The sequence below is a fragment of the Haliotis rufescens genome, unplaced genomic scaffold (assembly GCF_023055435.1).
Source record: "Haliotis rufescens isolate VD_foot unplaced genomic scaffold, xgHalRufe1.0.p SCAF_14, whole genome shotgun sequence".
NCBI classification, from domain to species: Eukaryota; Metazoa; Mollusca; class Gastropoda; order Lepetellida; family Haliotidae; genus Haliotis; species Haliotis rufescens.
The window spans coordinates 7246525-7271910 of NW_025963824.1; the positions used below are offsets into that span (position 1 = coordinate 7246525).

At 39.9% G+C, this 25386-nt stretch overlaps 1 protein-coding gene across 2 annotated transcripts; it reads right to left on the reverse strand.

Moving 5' to 3' along the window:
- Window positions 1-15896: 15896 nt before the first annotated feature.
- Window positions 15897-24343, reverse strand: LOC125379340 (N-lysine methyltransferase KMT5A-like). 2 transcript variants are annotated; one of them, XM_048395714.1, is made up of 5 exons: window positions 24255-24343; window positions 21964-22060; window positions 20831-20963; window positions 20270-20462; window positions 15897-16047 (listed from the first exon to the last, which is right to left on the reverse strand). In XM_048395714.1, exons 1-5 carry the CDS (start codon window positions 24333-24335, stop codon window positions 15949-15951), a joined length of 603 nt encoding a protein of 200 aa, XP_048251671.1. In that variant the 5' UTR covers window positions 24336-24343; the 3' UTR covers window positions 15897-15948. The 2 variants fall into 2 exon arrangements, with proteins under 2 accessions (XP_048251671.1, XP_048251670.1); XM_048395713.1 differs by lacking the exon at window positions 24255-24343 and adding an exon at window positions 23123-23528.
- Window positions 24344-25386: the final 1043 nt, after the last annotated feature.

The following is a 25386-nucleotide window of genomic DNA, read 5'->3' on the forward strand; positions in this document are numbered from 1 at the left end:
AACAGACACAGTAACCTAAAACAAATGAAAAACATTTTAACTTTAAACCGGTCTTTGTAAAACAATGCGCGACCGCAGGCTATTTTGGATAATACTTTTATGAAAACTCCAAACATGACTCTTACAATTCACTCAATATGCCCATAGGAATGATGTTTCAATGTGAGGAGCTTACATGCACCAACTGACCCCAGCAACCTTGTTGCTAGGCTGACGTCACAGGGCATTGGTCACCCCGTGTCTTTTGCATGCTCTTTCTCAAACTTACCTCATTGGGTATTATGACGTGTTTTTTAAGTTTGTGTCACTGTATTCTAAAGGTAGGCATGGGTTGCATAAGACCTATTCTACCCCACGATCTTCACGGGTTGAAAATAAATCTAGTCTGGACCAGACAATACAGTGATTAACATCATGAGCAATCCACGCAACTGGGGATAGGTGATGATTCAACAACAAAAACCGGATATGTTTCCGAGTGTGCTGCAACATATGTTTTTATTTGGAATCCTGATTAAGGAAAATATTGGTGCAGATAAAAATAATAATCATGATTTGTATGAACATATCCGAGATGTAGAAGTGCATTGAAAATCCTGCAGCGCACAGTTGGAATATATAGAAAGAACTGATATAAAACCGGGTGATGAAAAATGGAAATCCTTTGCTATCCTAGGGACTGATAATTTATAAGATTTGTTCGTTGTTTTAATAACAATTCCAGCTATGTGACGGCGGTCTGTAAATAATCGTGTCGGGATCAGACAATCCAGTGATTGACATGCGCATCGATCCAGTGAGCCTGACCATCCAATCCCGATATACATGAGTAGGCTTGACGCAGTAGTATTCAAAACTGGATACTTACGCTGACAGATCCATCACACGACATCTTTGGAGGTGACACTGTTTTCCTGAGAAGTGGCATGGGGTTTAATGTTCAAATCCAACAAAGAAGTTTCTGTTTTAAACTTATTTCTCTTATAAAACATTTTCATTAGTTTTCAGTTTAAGCATTTTGTTATTTTCTCACGAGTTGATTTCAAGATGGTCATCAAGGTAATCATCTAAATTGATAAATAGTAGTTGTTAATAATTATGAAGAATAATCTGGTATAACAAATACATAATCATTCTCTTGTCTTGATGATATATCAAATATCAAAAGACACGTGTGGGATCGACTGTATACCAACCCTCTGGGCAATACGTTTTGCAGATAATCAATAAGAATTTTAGGTGAAATGACTCTTTCGACAAGCTGTCAGTCATATGAAGGGATGCACGCTTACTGTTTGGGGAAAAGACCAAAGTGGCGCAGATGGCGAACGTCGACCGCTTTGATTAACTCAACGAACACGAGTCTTGTATGCTGACGTGTATGCAGCTATCGATATATACACTTGAGTTTTAAATGAGCTTGGATGTTATCAAATAAGAAAAGTATATTCTTTTACAAATATTGCTTTTGTACAAGATCAAAACATGATGCATGATCCCTGTTCTATTCGGTATATACATACTAAAGATGAAAGGTAAATAACAAAGCAAAATAAGACCATTTCCGTTGGTGAGGTGAGGTGAGGTGAGGTGAAATTGGGTTTAACGTCGCGTCCAAGATTATTGCACTTATATAGCGACGTGCATGTACGTGTATGTGTGTGTGTGGCTGCTTGTACTAGTCCGGACTGATGCCGATTTATAGTGCTAGCTCACTGAGATACCATGCCGCAGTTTAACATGAATACCCCACTCAGACACAGTATACTGACTCCGAGCCGACCAGTCCTTGTTTTAGCCCCTTAATGCCGAGCGCCAGACAGGGTAACAACAAGTACAATCTTTTAACGTCTTTTTGTATGACGCGGCCCGGGATCGAACCCCGGACCTTCCGCTCTCCGGGCGGACACTCTACCACAAGACCACGGAGGCGGTCCATTTCCGTTGGCACACGTCGTCGTTTGAACCTCATGGTGGTGATCACATTGCCAACTGCACCTTGGCTGCATTGAACGGTGGCGTGTGATGAAGTGAAGTGGGGCTTAACGTCGCACTCATATCGAGACGAGGGTGTGTTGCTGCTTGTAGTAGTGCTGTTTCTGTATTGTTAACCCACGATGCCCAGCTTAACATTAATACCCAACCCAGACACAGTATACTGACTCCGAGCCGACCACTCCTTTCTATCCCTTTAATACCAAGTACCTTCTGTTAATGTCTTTTGGTATCGGGCGGCCAGGGGGTCGACCCACCGATCTTCCGGGCTTAAACGATTTGTGTTTGTTTGTTTGTTGTTTAACACCACACTCTATATGACAACGGTCTGAAAATAATCGAGTCTAAACCAGACAATCCAGTGATTGACCTCGATTCACGCAATTGGGATACGATAACATGCATCAACCAAGTCAGCGAGCCTGACCACCCGATCCCGTTAGTCGCCTCTCACGACAAGCATAGTCGCCTTTTACGTATAGAAACAAATACGATTTGTAACTGGTAGGATTAGGAAAATGTTCACCTTTGAAAAAATGGATCATTTAGAGACGATAGTGTTACATGTACCGTTCCGGATCAGGTGGTCGGGCTTTGTTGATGCATGTCATCTCAACCTAATTGCGTAAATCATTACTCATGATGTCAGTCACTGGATTGCCTGGTCCAACGTCGAATATTTACAGGCCGTGATATAGCTGGGATATGGCTCTGTGCAGAGTCAAACATCAATCAAACAATTAGTATGCCTTTAAGAGTTAAAACTCAACAAGGAAAACATTATTATATGCATTCATCATGGACATATGGGATATCGTATGCTTTAAAATAGCAATACATTTATCATGGACAAATGGGATATCGTATACTTTAAAATAGCAATACATTCATCATGGACAAATGGGATATCGTATGCTTTAAAATAGCAATACATAGCATTCAATGTTGCACAAAGCATTTCAGGTCGATGTTCTGATCAACATACTGACTTTCCTGAGGAGAACACACTGAAAGACTGCGTTACCTATGGAGCCGCCTTGTGGTTAAAGCGTTCGCTCGTCACGCCTAAGACCCGGGTTCGATTACCCACATTGGGGGGCGGTCGGGTAGCCTAGTGGTTAAAGCGTTCGCTCGTCACGTTGAAGACCCGGGTTCGATTCCCGACATGGGTACAATGTGTGAAGCTCATTTCTGGTGTCCCCGTCGAGATATTGCTGGAATATTGCTAAAAGCGGCGTAAACCTCACTCATCATCACTGTGTCGAAAACATCGGATATGGAAACTAAAATATAAATTGTGAAAGAACTTCACATTTACTGAATGTCAGTATTTGATTTCCGTTTTCCAGGTTTGAGTATCATTGATGGACTGTGTTACCGACGCGTTGTCAACGTCACTGTCGACAGCCCAGGCACCCGGCTGTTCAAGGAGTTTACCTTTTTCCACCACGTCGTTGCCACAGACTACGACAATTACGATGTGGTCCTCTTCTGCTGGGGGGTCAACCTCGCCGGCAAATGTGAGTACGGAGACATTCAAACCATCATCCTCACCCGTTCCCCTCAAGACCTTATAATTAGGAAGACTAACGTGTGGGGGAAGGTCACCGCCGACGTCAAGGACTGCGCAGACCCATAACAGTTAACAGATGTTCTCCAAGAAAACATCTGCGCATGTCGGGATCCCGATGATTTCACACTTGGGGTGGGCAGCACGTGCCCTGACAGAGTGCCAAATGTTTAAAACATATCCCTATCTTTGCATGAATTTGTATCATCATAAATAAAGTTTTTCCTCCTTGATTGATCCTGATCAAATACGTGTTTGAACGTCAAATGGTTGGTTGGTTGGTTAACGCCGCACTCAGCAATATTCCAGCTATATGACGGCGGTCTGTAAATAATCGAGTCTGGACCAGACAATACAGTGATTAATATCATGAGCATCATCCAAGTCAGCGAGCCTGACCACCCGATCCCATTAGTCGCCTTTTACGACAAGCATGACTTGCTGAAGACCTATTCTACCCCGGAATCTTCACGAGTTTAGTGAGTGAATGAGTGGAGGATTAACGCAATTTCAAAAATCGATGCAGGTGTTTACCGGATAGATGTTTGTTTGATGTTTAACGTCACACTCAGCAATATTCAAGCTTTAAGACGGCGGTCTGTAAATAGTTGAGTCTGGACCAGACAATCCAGTGATCCTGATCAAATACGTGTTTGAACGTCAAATGGTTGGTTGGTTAGTTGGTTGGTTGTTTAACGCCGCACTCAGCAATATTCCAGCTTTATGACGGCGGTCTGTAAATAATCGAGTCTGGACCAGACAATACAGTGATTAATATCATGAGCATCGATCCACGCAATTGGGATCGATGACATGCATCATCCAAGTCAGCGAGCCTGACCACCCGATCCCGTTAGTCGCCTTTTACGACAAGCATTAATTGCTGAAGACCTATTCTACCCCGGAATCTTCACGGGTTGAGTGAGTGAGTGGAGGATTAACGCAATTTCAAAAATCGATGCAGGTGTTTACCTGATAGATGTTTGTTTGTTGTTTAACGTCACACTCAGCAATATTCAAGCTTAAAGACGGCGGTCTGTAAATAGTTGAGTCTGGACCAGATATAGACAATCCAGTGATGGACATTATGAGCATCGATTCACGCAATTGGGATCGATGACATGCATCAACCAAGTCAGCGAGCCTGACCACCCGATCCCGTTAGTCGCCTCTTCCGGCAAGCATTAATTGCTGAAGACCTATTCTATCCCGAATCTTCACGGGTCTCCACCTTGATAAAACATACAAGAAATGTGTGAGTGATCTAATGGAGATGAACCTCCGAGGCTGACACAAGTCTGCCAAAACTAGAGGTAAATAGTGTAAGTATCAATCCACGCCGTCGTCGTACACAACTCGAAGGTCGATGATGAGGCATGTTCAGTCTGATCACCCATGATAAATACCACAACCAAATGAATCCGATCTTACCTTTATTTTGGACCTGAAACAAACGCAAAGCGGCGATTCTACTCCGTTGTGCTTATATCCTCATGGAGGATTCCGGGGCAAAGTGGGTCCCTCACATCTCAAGATCCGATTAAAGAGGATACTAGGGTGGTCAGAATCGGTGACCTGCTGATAGCATGTCATTTTGTCCCGCGGGTTGTTGTTCATGTTTTGAGTCACTGGTTTTCCTGGTCCAAACTCGATCACACCACACAGGCCGATCATAAGCATCGATCTACGTAACTGGGATACAAGTCATGCACCAACAAAGTTGGTTAATGGTCAACATGGGTTGGTCATCTGGATCTTCACGAGGCAGGTACGAGCGACAATGGCACCGCTGTGTATGTGCTGCTGCGATGTGGGACTAAGGCCTGATCACAACGTTTCGGAGTATATGCTTACTCCTTCATCAGGTCCAACATGGATTTGCCTAAAAGTAGGGCCAAGAAAAACTAAAACGAAACATGCATATCTAGGCAGATCTCAAATGTCCACAAACGTATAGTTTTGCTCATTTAATTGAGTTTGAATCAAAATGCATCTTCAACAATGTAATAAACTGATAATTATGACTACATACCGTGAGTCCTCGTAGAAAAGTCAGTGTCTTGACTGTGTGTTTTCTTTGATGAGAAAGTTTCTCACCGAACTTAGCGTGGAGGGGTGTGATGTCCTGGGCAGGAAATCAAAGTGTTTTGACTGCTCTTCTTTCATTAATTAATGTGTTGGGCATCCCTAATTAACCTTTTCTAATTCATGTTAAACCAACACAGGATGTTTTCTGGAAGTGGATATTCGCTAATGTCATAGGGCTGACACGTCACGTGTTAGTAACTATCCTAGCACTTCTAAAGTTACTGAACATTCTTTACACCTAAAGACTAGTATTATATCTACCTATATGCCACTTTAGTGTCTCATATTGCGGTAGTTAAACAAAACACGGTGCTCAAAGTGAAGCCGTTTTCCCTCTACATTCTCAGTGTGCTTTATTAGAAGTGATTGGTCTGTGCTCGGTCAGACTTGGCCCGGGTTGTCAAAATCAACACGCAGATGTATCATCAAATGTGTTTACATCAAAAGACTAGAATTATATCTACCTACATATCACTTTATAATGTCACAGTACACCGCATTTAAAGGAAACCGGTCCGTTTACGTACTTTTACTGTAAAAATCTTTTACTCAAGAAAATCTGTCACATGTGTTTGCCCCGACTCGACCCGGGCTGTCAAAATCAACTTAAGCCTCATATATTTATCTTGACATAGATTAAAATCTATAGATTAGTATTATATCTATCTATATACCACTTTATAAAGTTTCAGATCGCGGTATTTAAAGAAAACAGGGTGCTCAAAGTGAAGGCCCTCAACATAGTCTCAAGTGTTTGTCCTTGTTGGGTCCGACTTGGCCCGGGCTGTCAAAATCAACTTTAAACACACAAATGTATCATCAAATGTATTTACATCCATAGATTAGTATTATATCTACATGTATACCACTTTATAATGTCACAGTATATCGAATTTAATGAAAACTGGTCCGTTAAAGTCAAGCACTTTTATTGTACTTTCTCAACAATATCTTTATCAGAAGTGTTCCGTCCGACTTGGGCCGGGCTGTCACAATCAACTTAAACCTAACAGATGTAACATCAAATGGATTAACATCTATAAACTAGTATAATATCTACCTAAATACCACTTTATAGTGTCTCAGATCGCGGTATTTAAAGAAAACAAGGGGCTCAAAGTGAAGCCAGTTTCCCTCTACATTCTCAACATAGTCTCTATCAAAAGTGTTTGACTTGTGTTGTGTTCTACATGCACTCCATAACCAAAACACAGCCTCACCCACAGGACTTGATAACATAAGTTACATAAAACTAAATAAAATCACACCCCATATACAACAACTATTACTACAACTTTACAACTATATATGGTCAACAGGCACAACACCACAAACCTGGAAACACGCAAAAGTCATACCTGTCCTGAAGCAGGGCAAACCCCCCAACGACCCCGACTCCTTCCGCCCCATATCTCTAACCTCCCATACATGCAAAATTCTTGAATCAATTATCAATAATAGACTCAAGCATCACATCTCCATAAACAGACTAATAAGCCCGGACCGGAGCGGCTTCACAAATAACAGACAAACATTAGACCACATTATACACCTAGAACAAGACATTAGGACAGCGCAATCAATGAAACAATACACCCTGGCCATCTTTATAGATTTCAGCAAAGCTTTCGACATGGTTTGGCATAACGGCCTCATAAAAAAACTTGAAAACAATCACATCAATGGGAGAATACTAAACTTCATTCACTCTTTCCTAACCGACAGACACATTACTGTTAAATCTCATCAAACCTTATCCGACACCCACCCCATTGAAAACGGCACCCCACAAGGAAGCATCTTATCGCCAACACTATTCAATTTTATGATAAATGACATCTTCTCAAATTCCAATAATAAAGAAAAAATCACCACAGCAAAATTTGCAGATGACGTTTCCCTTTGGACCTCTTCGTCCTCCATTAATTTAATAAAAACTAGAATGCAATCTGCTCTAAACAATATCCAAAAATGGGCTTCCAACTGGGGATTCCAAATCAACACCAAAAAGACATTTGGCATGCTCTTCAAAAAACAATATATGTTAAATTATACACCAAAACTTCCCCTTAACGATACAGAAATTACATACCAAAAAGAAGCTAAATTCCTAGGGGTTACATTCGACCAACATCTTACATGGGGCCCCCATATAACAAAATTGGTCAACTCTTGCGAAAAAGATTTAAACTTAATGAGAGCTATTAAAGGGAACGACTGGGGGTCTGACAAACAAACCCTCCTCAACATCTACAAAACACTTATACAATCCAAAATCGACTACGCCGCTCCGGTCCTCAGCGGCATTTCAACTACCAATTATAACAAACTAAAATCAATCCAATATAAGGCCCTTAAAATAGCCACCGGCACCAGGACTGGTACCTCACACCACGCTTTACTACTCATGACCAACACTCTCTATTACACACAGAATACACCAAACAATCCTCAACTACTGGGCTGGGGCCCAACACAACCCAATCTTCAAAATACAAATATAAACAAAAATACAACAACATTAACAAACAAACGGCCCACAAATTCAAAAAAATCCCCTGACCAAGCCCCATACATGACCCACCTACACAAGCTAATACACACCCACAATCTAAGCAATATAACACACACACACCCCTCCCTACAATACATAGCCGACCTAGCCGACTGTTTGTATGGGGAAAGGCTGCCGCTGTCTTAACTAAATCGGGGTTAGAAAAAACACTGTTTGTATAGCGAATGACAGACGCTGTCTTAAATAAATCGGGGTTAGGAAAGCACTGGTTGTATAACGAGAGGCTGTCGCTGTCTAAACTAGAATAACCACTAAACGGAATAGCAAGAGAGTAGCCTTTTAGCGATTGTCACGATCATTGCAAAATAATAGATAAAAAATCCATGAATTTAAAATTGTACAAGGAAACATATATAGGAAACACATCGTTGGAATAAATTCCTATTATATTACGTTCACGACATTAGTTCTGGAGTTTTCAAAGTAAAATTTAATATATATGTTTCTTTGATTTCATGTAATGGTGATTCTAAATATGAAATATTGGTTGATATTGTTTGTCAAACAGTTGTACACACCGTCCATTGTGATACTTCTACTTAAGGATGTTTGTTTAGTCAATTGGCATGCGTTCATTGTAAACAAGGGTCATTAGTGTGAAAGGATTACTAAGTTTGTCATCCAGTATAATGCACTTCCACGATTAGCATAATTAGAACAGAGTTTGTAATTAGGTACATCCGGACTCCAGTTAATCAAGGCAGCTACATCAGTTGAGAGTGTGAGCAACTGGAGAAGAGGCGAGCAACTCAATGTGATTTATGAATTAGTGGAATTTTAATAAATAAACGAACGCCTGTCGCAAAAATGCATTCGAACATTGAACACGCACAATCGCAGATTTCTATGGTACATTTGAGGGTGAACGTGAACGAAGCCGTGCAGGATGCCTAACAGCGATTTGTCTTCAGAACACACAGTGAGCTCAGGTGAGTTTATTAATGATGATATTTTTATTCATTCATAGATATGGCGATCATGAGCGCTGACACTATATGTGTTCGCAATAGAACATTTGGAAGACTAGACACATATTGATTCACTATATGACTACATCAAATCCAGTATTTGTTTAATGCAACAGGTTTAAAGCATTCAAAATTGTGCATTATTATAAAATACAATGTGTGTCGCTTCATCTCCCATGTAAAATACATTAATTATTTGTTTTAAATATAATTTAATATTACTATGAGTTTTACATTATAACTAAAATTATGGAGTCTTGCATGTCGAGCCAACAAACTATTGTACATAGTATTCACATTGGAATTTCTGTTTACTGTGTTTGCGGCGGGGTCCAGACAATTCCCCAAAGGGACAATTCCAAATACTACTGCGTAAAATATTAATGCTGATTTGGAGAAAATTACCAAATGGATGAAAGTAAGTAAAATTGAATCCAGAGAAAACAGAAGCTTTCTATTTCACGTTAAATTAAAGTCTTCCCAAGTGCAAAACCTAATCTTAAAATGAAAGGAATTAATATTTATGACTTTGGGAATAATATTTCAGTCAGATTCTGATATTGACGAGTTAAAAAGGAAATCCCTATGATTAATTGCCTTAGAAGTCTTAGATACCTTTCTGGTGTCCACCGCCGTAAACCATACTCCCTCACTCAGTTAAATAACTCCTTTCACATAAATCGTTAGAAGTTATGAACGAGCATATAATGCCCATATTTGGGATAATTGTACCCAGAACAAGAATTAATCCTAGAATGTTTCCACTAAGATTCATTCCGGACGCTGAAATATTGCCGATGAGACGTTAAATTTTAACTCACTCACTCAATACGGACTATACGGACTATTTGTGAGGCGATAAGGGGTACAGGCCTAGGCCACGAGAAAATATATAGAGAAACTAACACAGCCATTACACCTTTTTACAAGACGGAAAACATCTTTGCTGTTAGTAATTACTTTTATAGAAATCAAACCAATATACAGGCAATATGTTGTAGAACAGAATGCTTTGCCAAGTTATTCCTACCTGATACCATTAATAATAGGAACAGTCAACTGATATAGAGGATTATTAAACTTGGACAGTGTGATTTATATACAGTTAAGCCATGATACCAGATTTTGTCACATAATCCTTTATCGCATCAGACTCGGTTGTAGGGGTTTAAACTTCCATCGGCTTAAAAGACAATGTATGAAGAAACGATTCGCCTTTCTATTCTAAAGGCTAAGTGAGTTTATATTCAGTGGTTTATGGGAAACAATTTGTCAATTTAGCTATTTTGAAATCGGTCCATGTACATCCTACGTTCGGGTGAATTTGCACTAATGTTATAACTTAAGAATTAATTCATACTTTAAGACACGTATTAAGTATTAAACAGTTAAATAGCTTTTCTTAGTAATTGAACACCTTTCCATCGACCGCACCAAACTGTTGACCAATCGTTTTCCATGTATTCTACGTCAAATAAGATCAGAACACGTGTATAATTACAACATCCCCAGGATACCAATAACAACGAAATGTACAAATTAACAAACATGACCAACATTATTATTTCATGATAATGTAGGTGTCATGCATGTAATTATAGCTATATAAACATATGTTTAATTATTCAGTTTGTGTGAAGTCGGACATAAATACAAGAAACAGTTGATTCTGAAATTCTTTAATCATGTACTTTTAAGTATATTTTCCCAATATTATGTTATCCCCAAAAGGCCAATTATATTCATGTTATATTTATCAGTCAATTTTTTAATACGAATTACGTAACATTTATGCTACTTTGATTTTATAAGACCAATGTTGTTGTTACAGATTCAGGGACCGACTAGGTTCATTACATGTCATAAAAGTGCCGGGACGTAATTTGGTGGCAATACATTCTCTCTCTGGGGGGTGGGGGTGGGGGGGTGATGCGTATTTTGTCTCAAAAGCCAAAATGGTTGGGTGTTAAAATAGTGACACTTTAATAAACTATTCTTCTTCTTCTTCTTTATGTTCATTGTCAAGATGCTGTGTATTACTTCCCAGACTGATGACATGTGTTATCATTTTTTATCTTCAAATATCACGATGTGCCCACTGATGCCGTCATTATGTTGATTGCCTGATTGTTTAGAACTATCAACTATCAACTAACATCGGCATGCTGTTCACTTTCATTTGGACTGGATGCTTTGCACAATAGCGATAGTATCTCACTGTTAATTATTTTTTTATCATTTGCATTTACATAAGTAAAGAACATATCAATTTAATCTGAATACGTCATGTGTCAATTTCTTGTTCTAAAAAGTACAGGTGTAAGTATTCATATTCGACTTCTTATCATTTGTATTTGTAAGAATTTCTTTAAATTTTCTTGCGCCTGTTGTACATTACATTTATGGTCGTAGTTTGTTGACTTTGCTAACAATATTAGACTGAGCCCCAAGAAATGTTTTGAACATTTGATTGCATTTTAAGCAATTTTGTGCCGTCTGGACAATAGTCATACCAACAAATGTAACAGTGGCAAAAGTAAAAAAAAGAAAAAGATGGCGGATGTAAAATTTCGGAGTTAAATCAGTACTTTTAAACAATCGGGAATAGTTTTTGCGCACCCGGCCACCTGGGTTCCAGCCACTAATGCCTAAGTCCACTTTTGCCTACAAATAAATAAAACAGTGTGGAATAAATCCTACACAATGAAAACAACATACCCATGCTAGGAATGAACTCTTTGAAATTTCTTTGAAATCATCAAATATCTGCTGCTGTATATACTATAAGAACTAACGCAATGATGCAGAAATGATGCACTGATAGTAGGTGTCGCTGAAAATCACTGGTGCATGACTTTGTTTATTGTAGGCCGTAGGCATTAGTGGATGTAGGCATTAGTGGACGAGGACGCCACCTGGGAGCAATACTGCCACAAACGTGCAATGTCCCTTTCCCCATGTTGAAGCATATTGAGAAAAGCATACCTTTGTACTTATTATCTTTTGTAAAACATAAAACATTAATACAACATATATCCCCGTGTTATGGGTTTTCGGACGCTGAATAAACATTCACAGTTTTTTCACATGAACAACTGTAAAACATCTCATTCACTTATAAAAGACAACTTTATCATAAAAAAAGTCATTATTGGATTATTAACAATTCCTGTGTGACACCACTCACCTTGTGATAAAAGAATCACAGTCAAGCATGTCCTGCTTGACTGTATCGATTTTTCCATCACAAGGGATAATTATTTCCAGGTTTCATCCATACAGGATCTTTTTAATGTAAGTTCTCGTTTAATTCTTGGATTTTTAAAAGATATAGACTTGATTGATAAATTTTGATATGTATTGTTGTAAAAAGTATATTTTTTAATTTGGAAGAATGAATTAATAACTGTGATTGTTAATGGCTGTACCTTCAAAGGGGGTTGAAGTAACGTAAAATAATTGTCCCCCTGAGAGGGTACATAAGTCCTATTTCATTCAAAGTATTTTTCATTTTCCAAGGTTTTAATCGCAGAATACTTGTTTGTTTTTAAATGCTTTGGCTTAAACTTTCTAACAATCACCGGTAGCCAGAGGGATGGTGTAAATCCTGCTTGGGTACCACGCAGAAAGCAGATGTACCGTACGTCACCGTGGTCCCTTGTATGGTGACTTCACTTTGGTTGCTGGTGACCTCTAGCCAACTTTTATAAGGTATTGTACTGAAAAGTTAAAATTGTATATTTACTTACTAGTTTTATATTTATAGCTGTGCTACTCTAGTTCTTTTACTGCCCATTGACGACAGATTTTATATATTTATGTTTATATTTATGTATTATTACTGTACAACTTGATTTAGTCACGATATGGCTGAAATAATGCCGATGTGACTATAAATGTTAACTCACTCACTCACTAAATGTTGATCTAACAGTGAGTGAGTTAGTATGGTTTTACGCCGCTTTTAGCTATAATCCAGCATTATCACGGCGGGGGACACCATAAATGGGCTTCGAACCATGTCGGGAATCGAACCCGGGTCTTCGGCGTGACGATCCAACGCTTTAACCACTAGGCTACCCGACCGCCCCGTTGATCTATATAACAAAAGCAAGGTTGTGATCTTTGGTGCCGGACCTGCAAACAAATCGAAATTATGTTTCACTATTGGCCACGACCCTATCGAAACTGTAGATTCATATAACTAACTACCTTGGCCTAAAACTACACAGGAATAGACGATGTATACAAGCAGTCAAATCTCGGTCAGAAAACGCAACTAAAGCCATGTTCAGCCTACTCATGAAGCCCCGAAATGTTACTTTGCCATTAGATTGCCTCTTATCTGCATTTGATGAAATCGTCGTCCCTATACTATTATATGGTGTCGAGATCTGGGGATACGAGAATCTAACTATTATAGAAAGGGTTCATCTAAAATTTCTTAATTAGTTACTGGACTGAAAAGCATAAGTCCAAACTTTATGTTGTACGGCGAATGGGGTATTGAACACTGTTCCTGGGTCCAGTGCCCTCAACCACCAAATTACCTTCTTCCACCGACATGACCGCCCCGTGGTCTAGTGGTAGAGCGTCCGCCTGGGAAGCGGAAGTCCCGGGGTTCGAACCCCGACCGCGTCATACCAAAAGACGTTAAAAGATGGTACTTGTTGTCATCCTGTCCGGCGCTCGGCATTAAGGGACTAAAACAAGGACTCGTCGGCTCGGAGTCAGTATACGGTGTCTTAGTGGGGTATTCATGTCAAACTGCGGCATGGTATCTCAGTGGGTTAGCACTATAAATCGTCATCCGTCCGGACTAGTACAAGCAGCCACATACACACTTGCATGCACGTCTCAATATAATTATAAGTGCAATAATCTTCGACGCGACGTTAAACCCCATTTCACCTCACCGACATAGGGACGCAAGCCACGACAAACGCTCTACCCAATTATGTCGCCTCTTACGACAAGCCATGGGGTGCCGAGGACACATTCTGCCCCGGGCCCCAAGGAAGTCCAGTAACTCATAACATATTTGGGTATCTAAATATATCTAAATATATCTGAGCAGAATTATTTAAAATCGTTACTGTCATCATTATATATTTATAATCGTTAAAAAATCATACTTCAATCTGTTTCAGTTTAAACTTGTACTAACTTGTGTCTTAAGTGTACAATATACAGCTAACAAGCTCAATGACAGGTATTAGGGACGTCATTTGTTACATCACGGTAACCGAAACGTCACAATGATCAGCAAAGCTGCAATCTCAATGTAGCGATGTGACCCGTGAAGATCCGGGATAGAATAGGTCTTCAACGACCCATTCTTGCCGTAAAGGGCATTTTCCCGAGGCAAGAGAGTTAACTGACTATAAAAGTCCAGTTTCCACCCCATTCGTGACCAACTCGTGTTATTCCGGGACAAGCCGAATAGCGACTCGTGCCCCTCTCATGGCCATTTTTGCGACCGGGTTCCGTCTTGGCGCAAACGGGCACACCTAAAACAAATGTCAACTCGTTGCGTAATGCTTCACATATATTTCCCCATATATTATATATATTTCAAATGCAATTTAAAGCACATCGGAATGTGCGGAAGTATACGGTATGATTGAACACATTTAACTGTGTCTTGGGTATATTTTTAGATGCAAGACAAATGTAAAATCAAAAATTATTGCTGTGGGATTCTTTGATGAAGAACGTGAAGCCATACGCGCATTCTGATTGGTTTGTCGTATTTTCACACATAACATTCATCGATAGGGGGACGAGTCTTCTTAAAGGTTACGGAAAGGGGCGAGTGGTGACGAATGTTTCCACCCTTGCCGAACAAGGCTGGTATTATGGAGTTAGATTTTGGCTGGACTAACGAGTCTATGCATAGTCCAATCAAAATCGCGCAATGAAATCGAAATCCGGTTCGGAAACTGAAATGCAGATTTCGATTGATTGCAGAGTTTGCAAAGCATGTACACCGCCAACTCGTTGTAAACAGATATTTTCCAAATCTTTTCATGTTTTTAATCAAGGTGCTCAAGTGATTTGATGAACTTCGCGATGTAAGACCCGTTTTATCACAATATAGATCTTGATTTTTGATCAGATCGTCTTTACTGTAAGCCGCCATTTTGTGTGAAGCAAAAGCAAGTGATACGAGAGGTGGAATCTGATTGGTCCATAGAAGAGGCATGGCGGGACATAACTCGTAATAGTCACTGGTGGCGCTACGATCGAGCCCAGGAATTCCAGCCTAATTCGGCAAGGATGGAAACAGGACCTTTAAAGTCAGTTAACTCTCTTGCCTCGGGAAGATGGTAAAAGCTTAAGGCGACTATGATTGTCGTAAGAGGCAAATAACTGCATCGGGTGGTCAGGCTCGCTGACTTGGTTGAAGCACGACATCGATCCAAATTGGGTGGATCGATGCTCATGATATCAATCACTGGATTGTCTGGTCCAGACTCGATTATTTACAGACCTCCGTCATATAGCTGTAATATTGCTGAGTGCGGCGTAAAACAACCAACCAACCAACCAATGTAGCGATGTCTCCGAATGAATGAGATCAAGCGTTATCTCGTGTAGAACTTGTAGGTCGTATTTATAGGTATTGCAGTCGGTGCTGAAAAAAGTACACCGACATTGGACATTCATACACTGAAGCAGAACAACGACACTAAGAACGAAATATTTCAGTGTTGAACTGATTTAATAATACAGTAAACAAATATGGAAAATTACAATTCTTTATCCATTTTGCAAACCGGCAAAAAGGTCGTCTGGAGGAGGTCCAACCATGTCCTTTGAAAACAAAGATTGGTTTGCACTTTCGATGGCTGAAATATTAAAATAATAATTATAAAATATTAACAGATAATATTATGTAAAACAAATACAAATGTACGAAAGTACATGTGAAAATTAAACGCAACAACGCAACGCGGTATTAATCCATAGTTAATCAATTATATATATTGAGACTTTCACCTTTTTGTACATGGTATTGTAACTTGTAGAGTTGTGTCTCCCGTGGAATCGCCAGAACCCTATAATCGTTGGTTCGAATCCCGGTTTGCCCCTATTATGTTTCCAGGTTTGTCAGCACCATACCCGTAAACGCGGGTTTTACCGAAGTTTTTACCGAACATTGAGCTGACACGTCCTGACTAAACTGGAATACTGCTTAAAGTGTTAAATGAAACTCACTGACTCTTATTGTTGCCAAGCATATTCTACATGCATGAGCTTGCTTTAGTTCGGATAAGACACTCCTTCGACAAACATCCACTAATTATCTCGACGAGCATTGGGAGGAAAAGGTGACAGTCGTGACCCTTACTGCGATGTTGGTCGATATCAAAAGTTGAACCTCATTTACACTCTTCAAAAAAAGAAACGCACAGGTAGTATACATGTAGTTCATTGAATCTGACTGCACAACAAATCCGGTATATAAATTAGATGTATGTTATTGGAAGCTTTGGTGGCCTGATATTCGACCAACGGTCCTTTCAAACGCAGCCATTGTCAATGTCTTAAACGGTACTGTTTTCACACTTGTTAAAAAATGTCATTGAGGAAAACAGTAAAGCAAAATACACGTGCAACTTATGGCATTCGTAACTCGTGGTAGTGGCTTTAAAAAGGCAAGCATAAGCCTTTTAAGTCATTCAATTGTCAACATTTTTTCAAGTTGGAAAATGCTGCGACTCGGCGCTGCCGATACGAACATCGCCGCAGGACGTATCCAAAGAGGGGAATCGCAGTCTTCTGTTGCACGCCACTTCAACGTCCACCACAGCACAATTTGCCGCCTTTGGGGCCGATACACACAGTTCAATTCCACTGCAGACTAATCCAGATGACCAGTTATCGTCCCTGTTTTGCAACAGATACATCGACAGCGACGCATGCGTTGGTGCCATACCTTTCAGCCTTGGAATTTAAGAAACTTGAGATGAGTGTGGTTAAGCGATGAATCGAGATTTTCTCTTCACCGGCGAGATGGAAGACAACGTGTTTATCGTCGTCGAAATGATCGTTTTGGCCAAAATTGTGTACGTGAATTCGACAATTTCGCTGGCGGTAGTGTCATATCCTACACCACGAGATCTGACTTGGTTGTGGTTCAGGGACATTTGACAGCAATTCGCTACATGAATAAAATTCACCTTCTTCCAATCATTGATCGCCAGAGGGAGCTGTTTCAACAGGACAACGCTCCAACAAACACAGCTGGTGTCACGGTAGACTACCTTCATAATGCGTTAGAAGCAGAATGGCGCAGAATTCGTACACTTATCCAGTCAGTGCCGAGGAGATGCAGAGCCGTGATTGCTGCCCGGGGCGGTCACACGAGATACTGAGTTCAGCGCAACCTTCTGTGACATGACAATGAACAGTTTTCAATGCCTGTGTCCAACGACAACATGTGACTATCGAGCTCCAAAATTTCATATTTTTTTCTATGATATCAAATTACATATATCGACTTTATTAGGTACAATAATTTTACTAACAATCTGCCTCTACCAGCGCGTTTCTTTTTTTTTAAGGGGGTATGTTAATTATAAAAAAACTTGGTCACTGACGGTCATGATGTTCACACTACAAGCGGAGGGATAATTTGGTATGCGGTCTACGGTGAATCCTACAGTGACACTTCTCAATTGCTACTTCATTTTGTGACGATAACCAAATAAGCCACAAGTCCAATGCTTCCTTTATAGCCTTTGTTATGAGCTGATGATGACTGAACCTCACACATCCAACTACACAATGGTATTAAGAGGGTTGCTGGTATGTTATTACATTATATGTGTAACTCGGGCCATCGCGGGTTTTTAAGGATATAGTCCAGCTGACGCTGGTATGAAGTAACTGTTATTACAGACTAACATCTAAATAAAAAGTGTTGTATATCAAACAACATTTCAAGCAATTCCCATTTTACGTTAATCCACCAATTGCTAACGTACGGAAAACGAAAGCGTGTGGCCACTTATGTAACTGTATAAACATACATAAACTGGCCTTCCTTAGGGTCGGTTGGTCGGTTTGTTGTTTAACGCCGCACTCAGCAATATTACAGCTATATGACGGCGGTCTGTAAATAATCGAGTCTGGACCAGACAATCCAGTGATTGATATCATGAGCATCGATCCACGCAATTGAGAGCGATGACATTCATCAACCGAGTCAGAGAGCCTGACCACCCGATCCCGTTAGTCGCTTTTTACGACAAGCATAGTCGCCTTTTACGGCAAGCATGGGTTGCTGAAGACCTATTCTACCCCGGAATCTTCACGGGTCCCTTCCTTAGGGATTCCTTACATATGTTTGTGTTTCTCGTCGCCAAGGGTTGCCGGGGAGGGGGATGAGTGGCGGATGAGCAAAAATTTAAAAAACAAGTAAAATAGGAGGTTCCCTATGGCTGAAGGTGGTCAAAGCTAACAATGTGAAACAAAAGGGTTTTGACGATGTGTGCCAAATATTAGATTAAAAATATGTCTGGTCTACTATTGAGCGCAAGTTGAAACCGAAAATACTCAACGTAAAAACATTTCGGAAAAGGATCTAAGAGGAAAGCACATGCAGATATAAAACAACAAACACATGAAGTCATATTGTAATTAAAAACATTCTTTCCCTTGGCCTATTTCAAGTCATTATAACTGCAAAAAAAACAAGTTCGAATCAGTTCAGAAATCATCATAATTTTAAAACAAATATCTATCGTCTGACATGAAGTCTCGGGCGAACTGAAACCGGATACTTTTGTCTTGAAAAGTTTTTTACACGGGTTTAGATCTTGATAGATCATTAAATATGTTTATATTGATTAAATTCTCCCTAATTCAATAAAGTTTAAATTTTAGAACAAAGAAATGCAAAATATCCCTTCCAAAGGGGAGCCGATTTCATATTTGAAAAGCATTCATACAATAAATTCCTACCATATTTTCATGGAAATTTATATCAATCGTTTCCCCGAATTTCACAGATGAACGAAAATAGGACAACGACGGTCAACTTAATGGAAAAAAAATATTTATTAAAAAAAGCACTGATTCAACTTAGGTTTCTGCAAAGAAATATTTAAATCAGAATGTCTAGTATCTTCTTGTAATGAGACAGTAGATCAAAGTACGCACTTGTCTATAGTTTAACAGTGAGAAAGTTTTGACTACCCTGACGGTTTCGATTATATATATTTGTATGAAGTACGGAATAACAAAATATATGTACAAATAGACGAAATAATAGTAAATGTTATCAAATTGGCTCACTGCAAGTAAACCAGGCATACAGGATGATGAAGGGAAACTTGGACAGGATGTGATGGTTCAGAGGCAAGCTGTTTGAGGTACAAAGTCACTTTAACTCTCTTATCGCTCAGGGAATCACCAAAGGTAGTAGACCGGAGGGTTTCAAAATTGGTAACAAGTTATGTCTACTTTGACGGACAAGGTAGCACCACCCTCGAACTTCACAAAATATGACAGGCCCGCCTGTGTGATTGCCAGACCCAGTCGCAGGGGCTTTCTCAAACATCAACACCACTCCCTGCTTTATACGTGAACTAGTGTGGAAGCGAATTCCATTTGACAAAACACACAAAAAAATGTAGCAAAGAGTTGCTTCCATTTCAAGTTCCAACTGTTCAGTTTAAGAACGCATACTGCCCTTCATATATACGACGGTGGGTTTCAAAACACGCTTTAATTATAAACTTGATACTTGTTTTCAAGAATCGAGATAGAAATGCTGATGGACGGCGAGAAATTTAGGAATATATAATATTTGTATTCTTTCGGCGGGAGGGAATTTTGCATGCGGCGAGAGATGAGAAACACGACAATGAGGACGCCTTTAAAGAAATAGCACATTTATAATTATTAGACATTAGGTTTTTTTAAAATGTAAGTTTAATGTACATGCGGTAATGTATTTTTAAACGTTAAATGCTATTAATGATTGTTTTCTTTCCAAAATAATTTTTCCATACACCTCAACAGTGAAAATATTAATTTGCTCACAAAAAAGCCACAAATTACCTGTCGCCATGGAAAATCACTATTATCATTATAGTTAAAACGAATTTCTTGACCAGTTTTGATGAATCTGTGAGCGAAGTAGGCAATGTGAGGTCGCCCGTCCGCAAAAAGTAATCTTGCCATCGCATTTGGGTTACGCCACTCATCATTCATGAGACGACCATAGGATCCATCTTCTTGGGAAGCATCGATCCTTTAAATATGAATATACATAAAATATTACAGCTTGAAAAATGATATAAGGAAGCATTGATCCGTCCAATAAGAAAACACGCAAACAGTAATAGCGTGGTAAATGAGTTGTGGCAGCATCAATTTGAATATGAAAATGCAAAAAATATCTTAAGCCGGACAATACATTTATACACTTTTGCATCGGATATTTAGATAACAAATCGAAACACATGATCTGAGACGCTGTAGGATTAGGCCTTCTTTTCATTATATAATGTAGAGCTGGTGCATTAAACTGCCTTGCTTTGATACAATCCATCTAGGGGCATTTTAAACTGAGATTTGTATTACTAGTTTTCAGAGGGGAAAGACAACTCCGATGCTTACCAAAAGGTGCGACCGTCGCAAGCCAGTTCAAAGGTGTACTCGTCTATTATTGGCTCCCTTACACAATATTTACCATGGTAGTAGGTAATGAAATCGCCTGGGGTGAAATCCTTGCCAGCAACTATCCCCCTTCCTGAGGACAAACAATCAACTGTAGTGTAACATTAAATGTTACTTCATCAATTGATAGGGGTCACGGGAGGCCCACTCGTCTAAGGCGCCGCGATTCGCTGTGCAGAGTTGTGTCCCTTGGGCATGCCAGAAACCTATGATTGTGGGTTCGAATCCCGGTTCGCCCCGATTATGTTTCTAGGTTTGTCAACACCATACCCGTGCTCGTGGGTTTCACCGAACTGATAAACGTCTGAAACCTGCATCACTTCGGGCTTTCCTCTCACATTAAGTTGACACGCCGTGGTATAATTGGAATACTGTTAAAAGCAGCGTTAAACCCAACTCACTCATCAGTTGATATACGATGGAGGCTTGTTTATCATGCTAATGATGTAACATGATTATCTGCGCGTGCCTTGTGTCATAACGTTTTCAAATCCGTGGACACAGGACAATAAGTCTTTTAGAGTCATGATTGCAAAGAGTTGAAAATAGTACTTGAATAAATTAATAAAGTAAATAGTCCTACACAACGCTATAAGTTCAGTGGGGCAAAATCGTATTCGTCTCCAAAAAACTCTCAATGGAAAGTCTCGTGTTTGTCTTTTGGAAGACAGTAGGAAGATGCATGTTTTGATATACTGATATATGTTCAACAATAGTACAAGTACCCAAATAAATAAGATTTCTAGCAAAACCTATACCATAATGTTACTGGAAAATACGTGGTAGCATTTCGGAACAAGCATAAATACAATTATGGTGGCACATCTATAATTACAGTAGTTACGACACAGGTACAGGCTGAACATAGCTTATCACTTCATTGCTTGGTGAATTAAACATTCCCCTAAAGTTTTGACGCTACCACTTATGCTGTTATGTAATACTGTGAACCCTTTACCGAATAAAGTATTCGTTTATTCAGTAGGCACAACATAGGTATAGTTTCAGTTGTCACAGAAAAACGTTGGGAAGCGTACACCACAAAACCAAGCTACTGCAATGAAATACACTACCAATCGGATGTCCAAGGTGTGTAACGCGAAGGTATGAAGGCGACATGTCGGATCGTCGGATAGCTGCCCTTGCTTCCTTGATCTGCTGTCTTGAATGCTGGGAGGAAGAAAGACAAGGATAATACTTGTAATACTTCAGGTCAAGCTAAGTTCAGATTCAAGTAATCAGTTTTACAGGACGAAACATGAGCACAAAACACAGTAGTTGTAGGACGATGTGAAATAGGGTTATATTGCAACTAGTTATAATGGCAATCAGAAGATTCTGCAATGTTCTCCTTGAAGGATGCTCTGGTAGGGATGTTTATGAACGGAACGATTTTTAGCATCTTTATATCGTGTAAAGGCGAGCTATGCGAAGGTATAAAGGCGACATGTCTGATCGTCGGATAGCTGCCCTTGCTTCCTTAATCTGCTGTCTGGTATGCTGGGAGGAGAAACAGATAACGATAAAATGTGTATTACTCCAGTTCCGATTCAAGTTATCAGTTTCGATGTGGATATAGTTTTACAGAAAGAAATATCTGTACATATCACGGTAATTGTAGGATCTTTGAAATGAAAGACGGTAATGTTGAATATGAAATATAAGATACTTAGGCGATAAATCGCAAAAAAAAAACGAAGAGTGGTTTATTTCATGATAAAATATTGTTCTATCATGACGTCATTTCTGGAGATTCGAGATTCGCAACTTGATGACGTCTAAATTGGACGACGTTATAGTTTTAGAGGGAAGTGCCTAGTGAGTTGTTCCCCATAGATGTAGCTGGGCTAAGCAGATATACGCTATGGTCGAAACGATCACATCCAAAACACAGTGTTTTCCTGCACGATAAACAACTCCCACTCGTCATTTATTCCGTAATTAAAATGACACTCTGCAGATTCTGCCATGTTCCCCTTGGAATATGCTCATTGTCTCTCATATTAATATCATTGATGAGTACGGTTTCAACCTCTATATATAAGTAGTCCCTCGGATGTGATAGGAATATAGATTAAACCCTCAATTAATTCCGAAAATTCTCTCAACAAGGTACTTCTTCTTTAAACAAAGTAAACACTGTTTACTGTGCAGGGGAATTTCACTCATCCACATCTCATGCTCACATCACTGAAGTCAATGCAAACATAAAAATACAGATAACAAACATACCTCAGCCACCGTCAGTGCCACACATTCATCCTTATTCCAAATTGTGAAGATAACCGTCACCAAAATATACAGCCTATACATTTCCAATCGTGACCTCAAAGATGCTGCAAGCTCAGTTGCGAAATACTAGTAGAGTAGGATCAATGCTGATGCAATCCATATCTAACATATTGACCAAACAATGTCATGGTATTCGCCCTTGTTATATTCTTGTGCACAGCCGGTAGCTAATAAAGAAACGCACTAAGTGGCCCTTTTGCAACAGCTCAGTGAAGGGATATAATGAAACTCACGCTATAATAATACGACACGAATTGTTCTCCTGTAAGTTGAAGTTTGTATGGGATTCTGTTACGTCACATGCATGCTGAATGTTTGCACGAGATTGTCCACTGCTATTTTCCGTCAGTCTGTAACACAAGATTGTCACCCTTTTAAACAAGTATTTGTCACAAACTGACGAAATGTCCCCCGCCTGTATATACACCATAGTACCAAATATGAAGACAATCCAGCGATTAGTTCTTGAGACATTGCGCAACACCGTTTTCCAACTCCAAAAAACAGATTTGCCTGCTGTGACCTTGAAAATGGGATCAAGGTCACCAAAACCGACTGGTGTATGCGGTGTCTGTATATACACCATAGTTCCAAATATGAAGGCAATCCAGTGTTTAGTTCTTGAGATATCGCGGCAACAGCGTTTTCCAACTCCAAAAGCAGATTTGCCTGCTGTGACCTCGAAAATGGGATCAAGGTCACCAAAACCGACTGGTGTCTGCGGAGTCTGTATATACACCATAGTTCCAAATATGAAGACAATCCAGTGTTTAGTTCTTGAGATATCGCGGCAACACCGTTTTCCAACTCCAAAAACAGATTTGCCTGCTGTGACCTTGAAAATGGGATCAAGGTCACCAAAACCGACTGGTGTCTGCGGAGTCTGTATATACACCATAGTTCCAAATATGAAGACAATCCAGTGTTTAGTTCTTGAGATATCGCGGCAACAAACAGGTGGGACGTACGGACGGACGGACGGACGGACGGACGTACGGACGGTCGTGAATACTATATCCCCCGCTTCGCGCTTTCGCGCGGCGGGGGATAAAAATACAGATAACAAACATACCTCAGCCACCGTCAGTGCCACACATTCATCCTTATTCCAAATTGTGAAGATAACCGTCACCAAAATATACAGCCTATACATTTCCAATCGTGACCTCATAGATGCTGCAAGCTCAGTAGCGAAATACTAGTAGAGTAGGATCAATGCTGATGCAATCCATATCTAACATATTGACCAAACAATGTCATAGTATTCGCCCTTGTTATATTCTTGTGCACAGACGGTAGCTAATAAAGAAACGCACTAAGTGGCCCTTTTGCAACAGCTCAGTGAAGGGATATAATGAAACTCACGCTATAATAATACGACACGAATTGTTCTCCTGTAAGTTGAAGTTTGTATGGGATTCTGTTACGTCACATGCATGCTGAATGTTTGCACGAGATTGTCCACTGCTATTTTCCGTCAGTCTGTAACACAAGATTGTCACCCTTTTAAACAAGTATTTGTCACAAAGTGACGAAATGTCCCCCGCCTGTATATACACCATAGTACCAAATATGAAGACAATCCAGCGATTAGTTCTTGAGACATTGCGCAACACCGTTTTCCAACTCCAAAAAACAGATTTGCCTGCTGTGACCTTGAAAATGGGATCAAGGTCACCAAAACCGACTGGTGTATGCGGTGTCTGTATATACACCATAGTTCCAAATATGAAGGCAATCCAGTGTTTAGTTCTTGAGATATCGCGGCAACAGCGTTTTCCAACTCCAAAAGCAGATTTGCCTGCTGTGACCTTGAAAATGGGATCAAGGTCACCAAAACCGACTGGTGTCTGCGGAGTCTGTATATACACCATAGTTCCAAATATGAAGACAATCCAGCGATTAGTTCTTGAGATATCGCGGCAACAGCGTTTTCCAACTCCAAAAGCAGATTTGCCTGCTGTGACCTTGAAAATGGGATCAAGGTCACCAAAACCGACTGATGTCTGCGGAGTCTGTATATACACCATAGTTCCAAATATGAAGGCAATCCAGTGTTTAGTTCTTGAGATATCGCGGCAACACCGTTTTCCAACTCCAAAAACAGATTTGCCTGCTGTGACCTTGAAAATGGGATCAAGGTCACCAAAACCGACTGGTGTCTGCGGAGTCTGTATATACACCATAGTTCCAAATATGAAGAC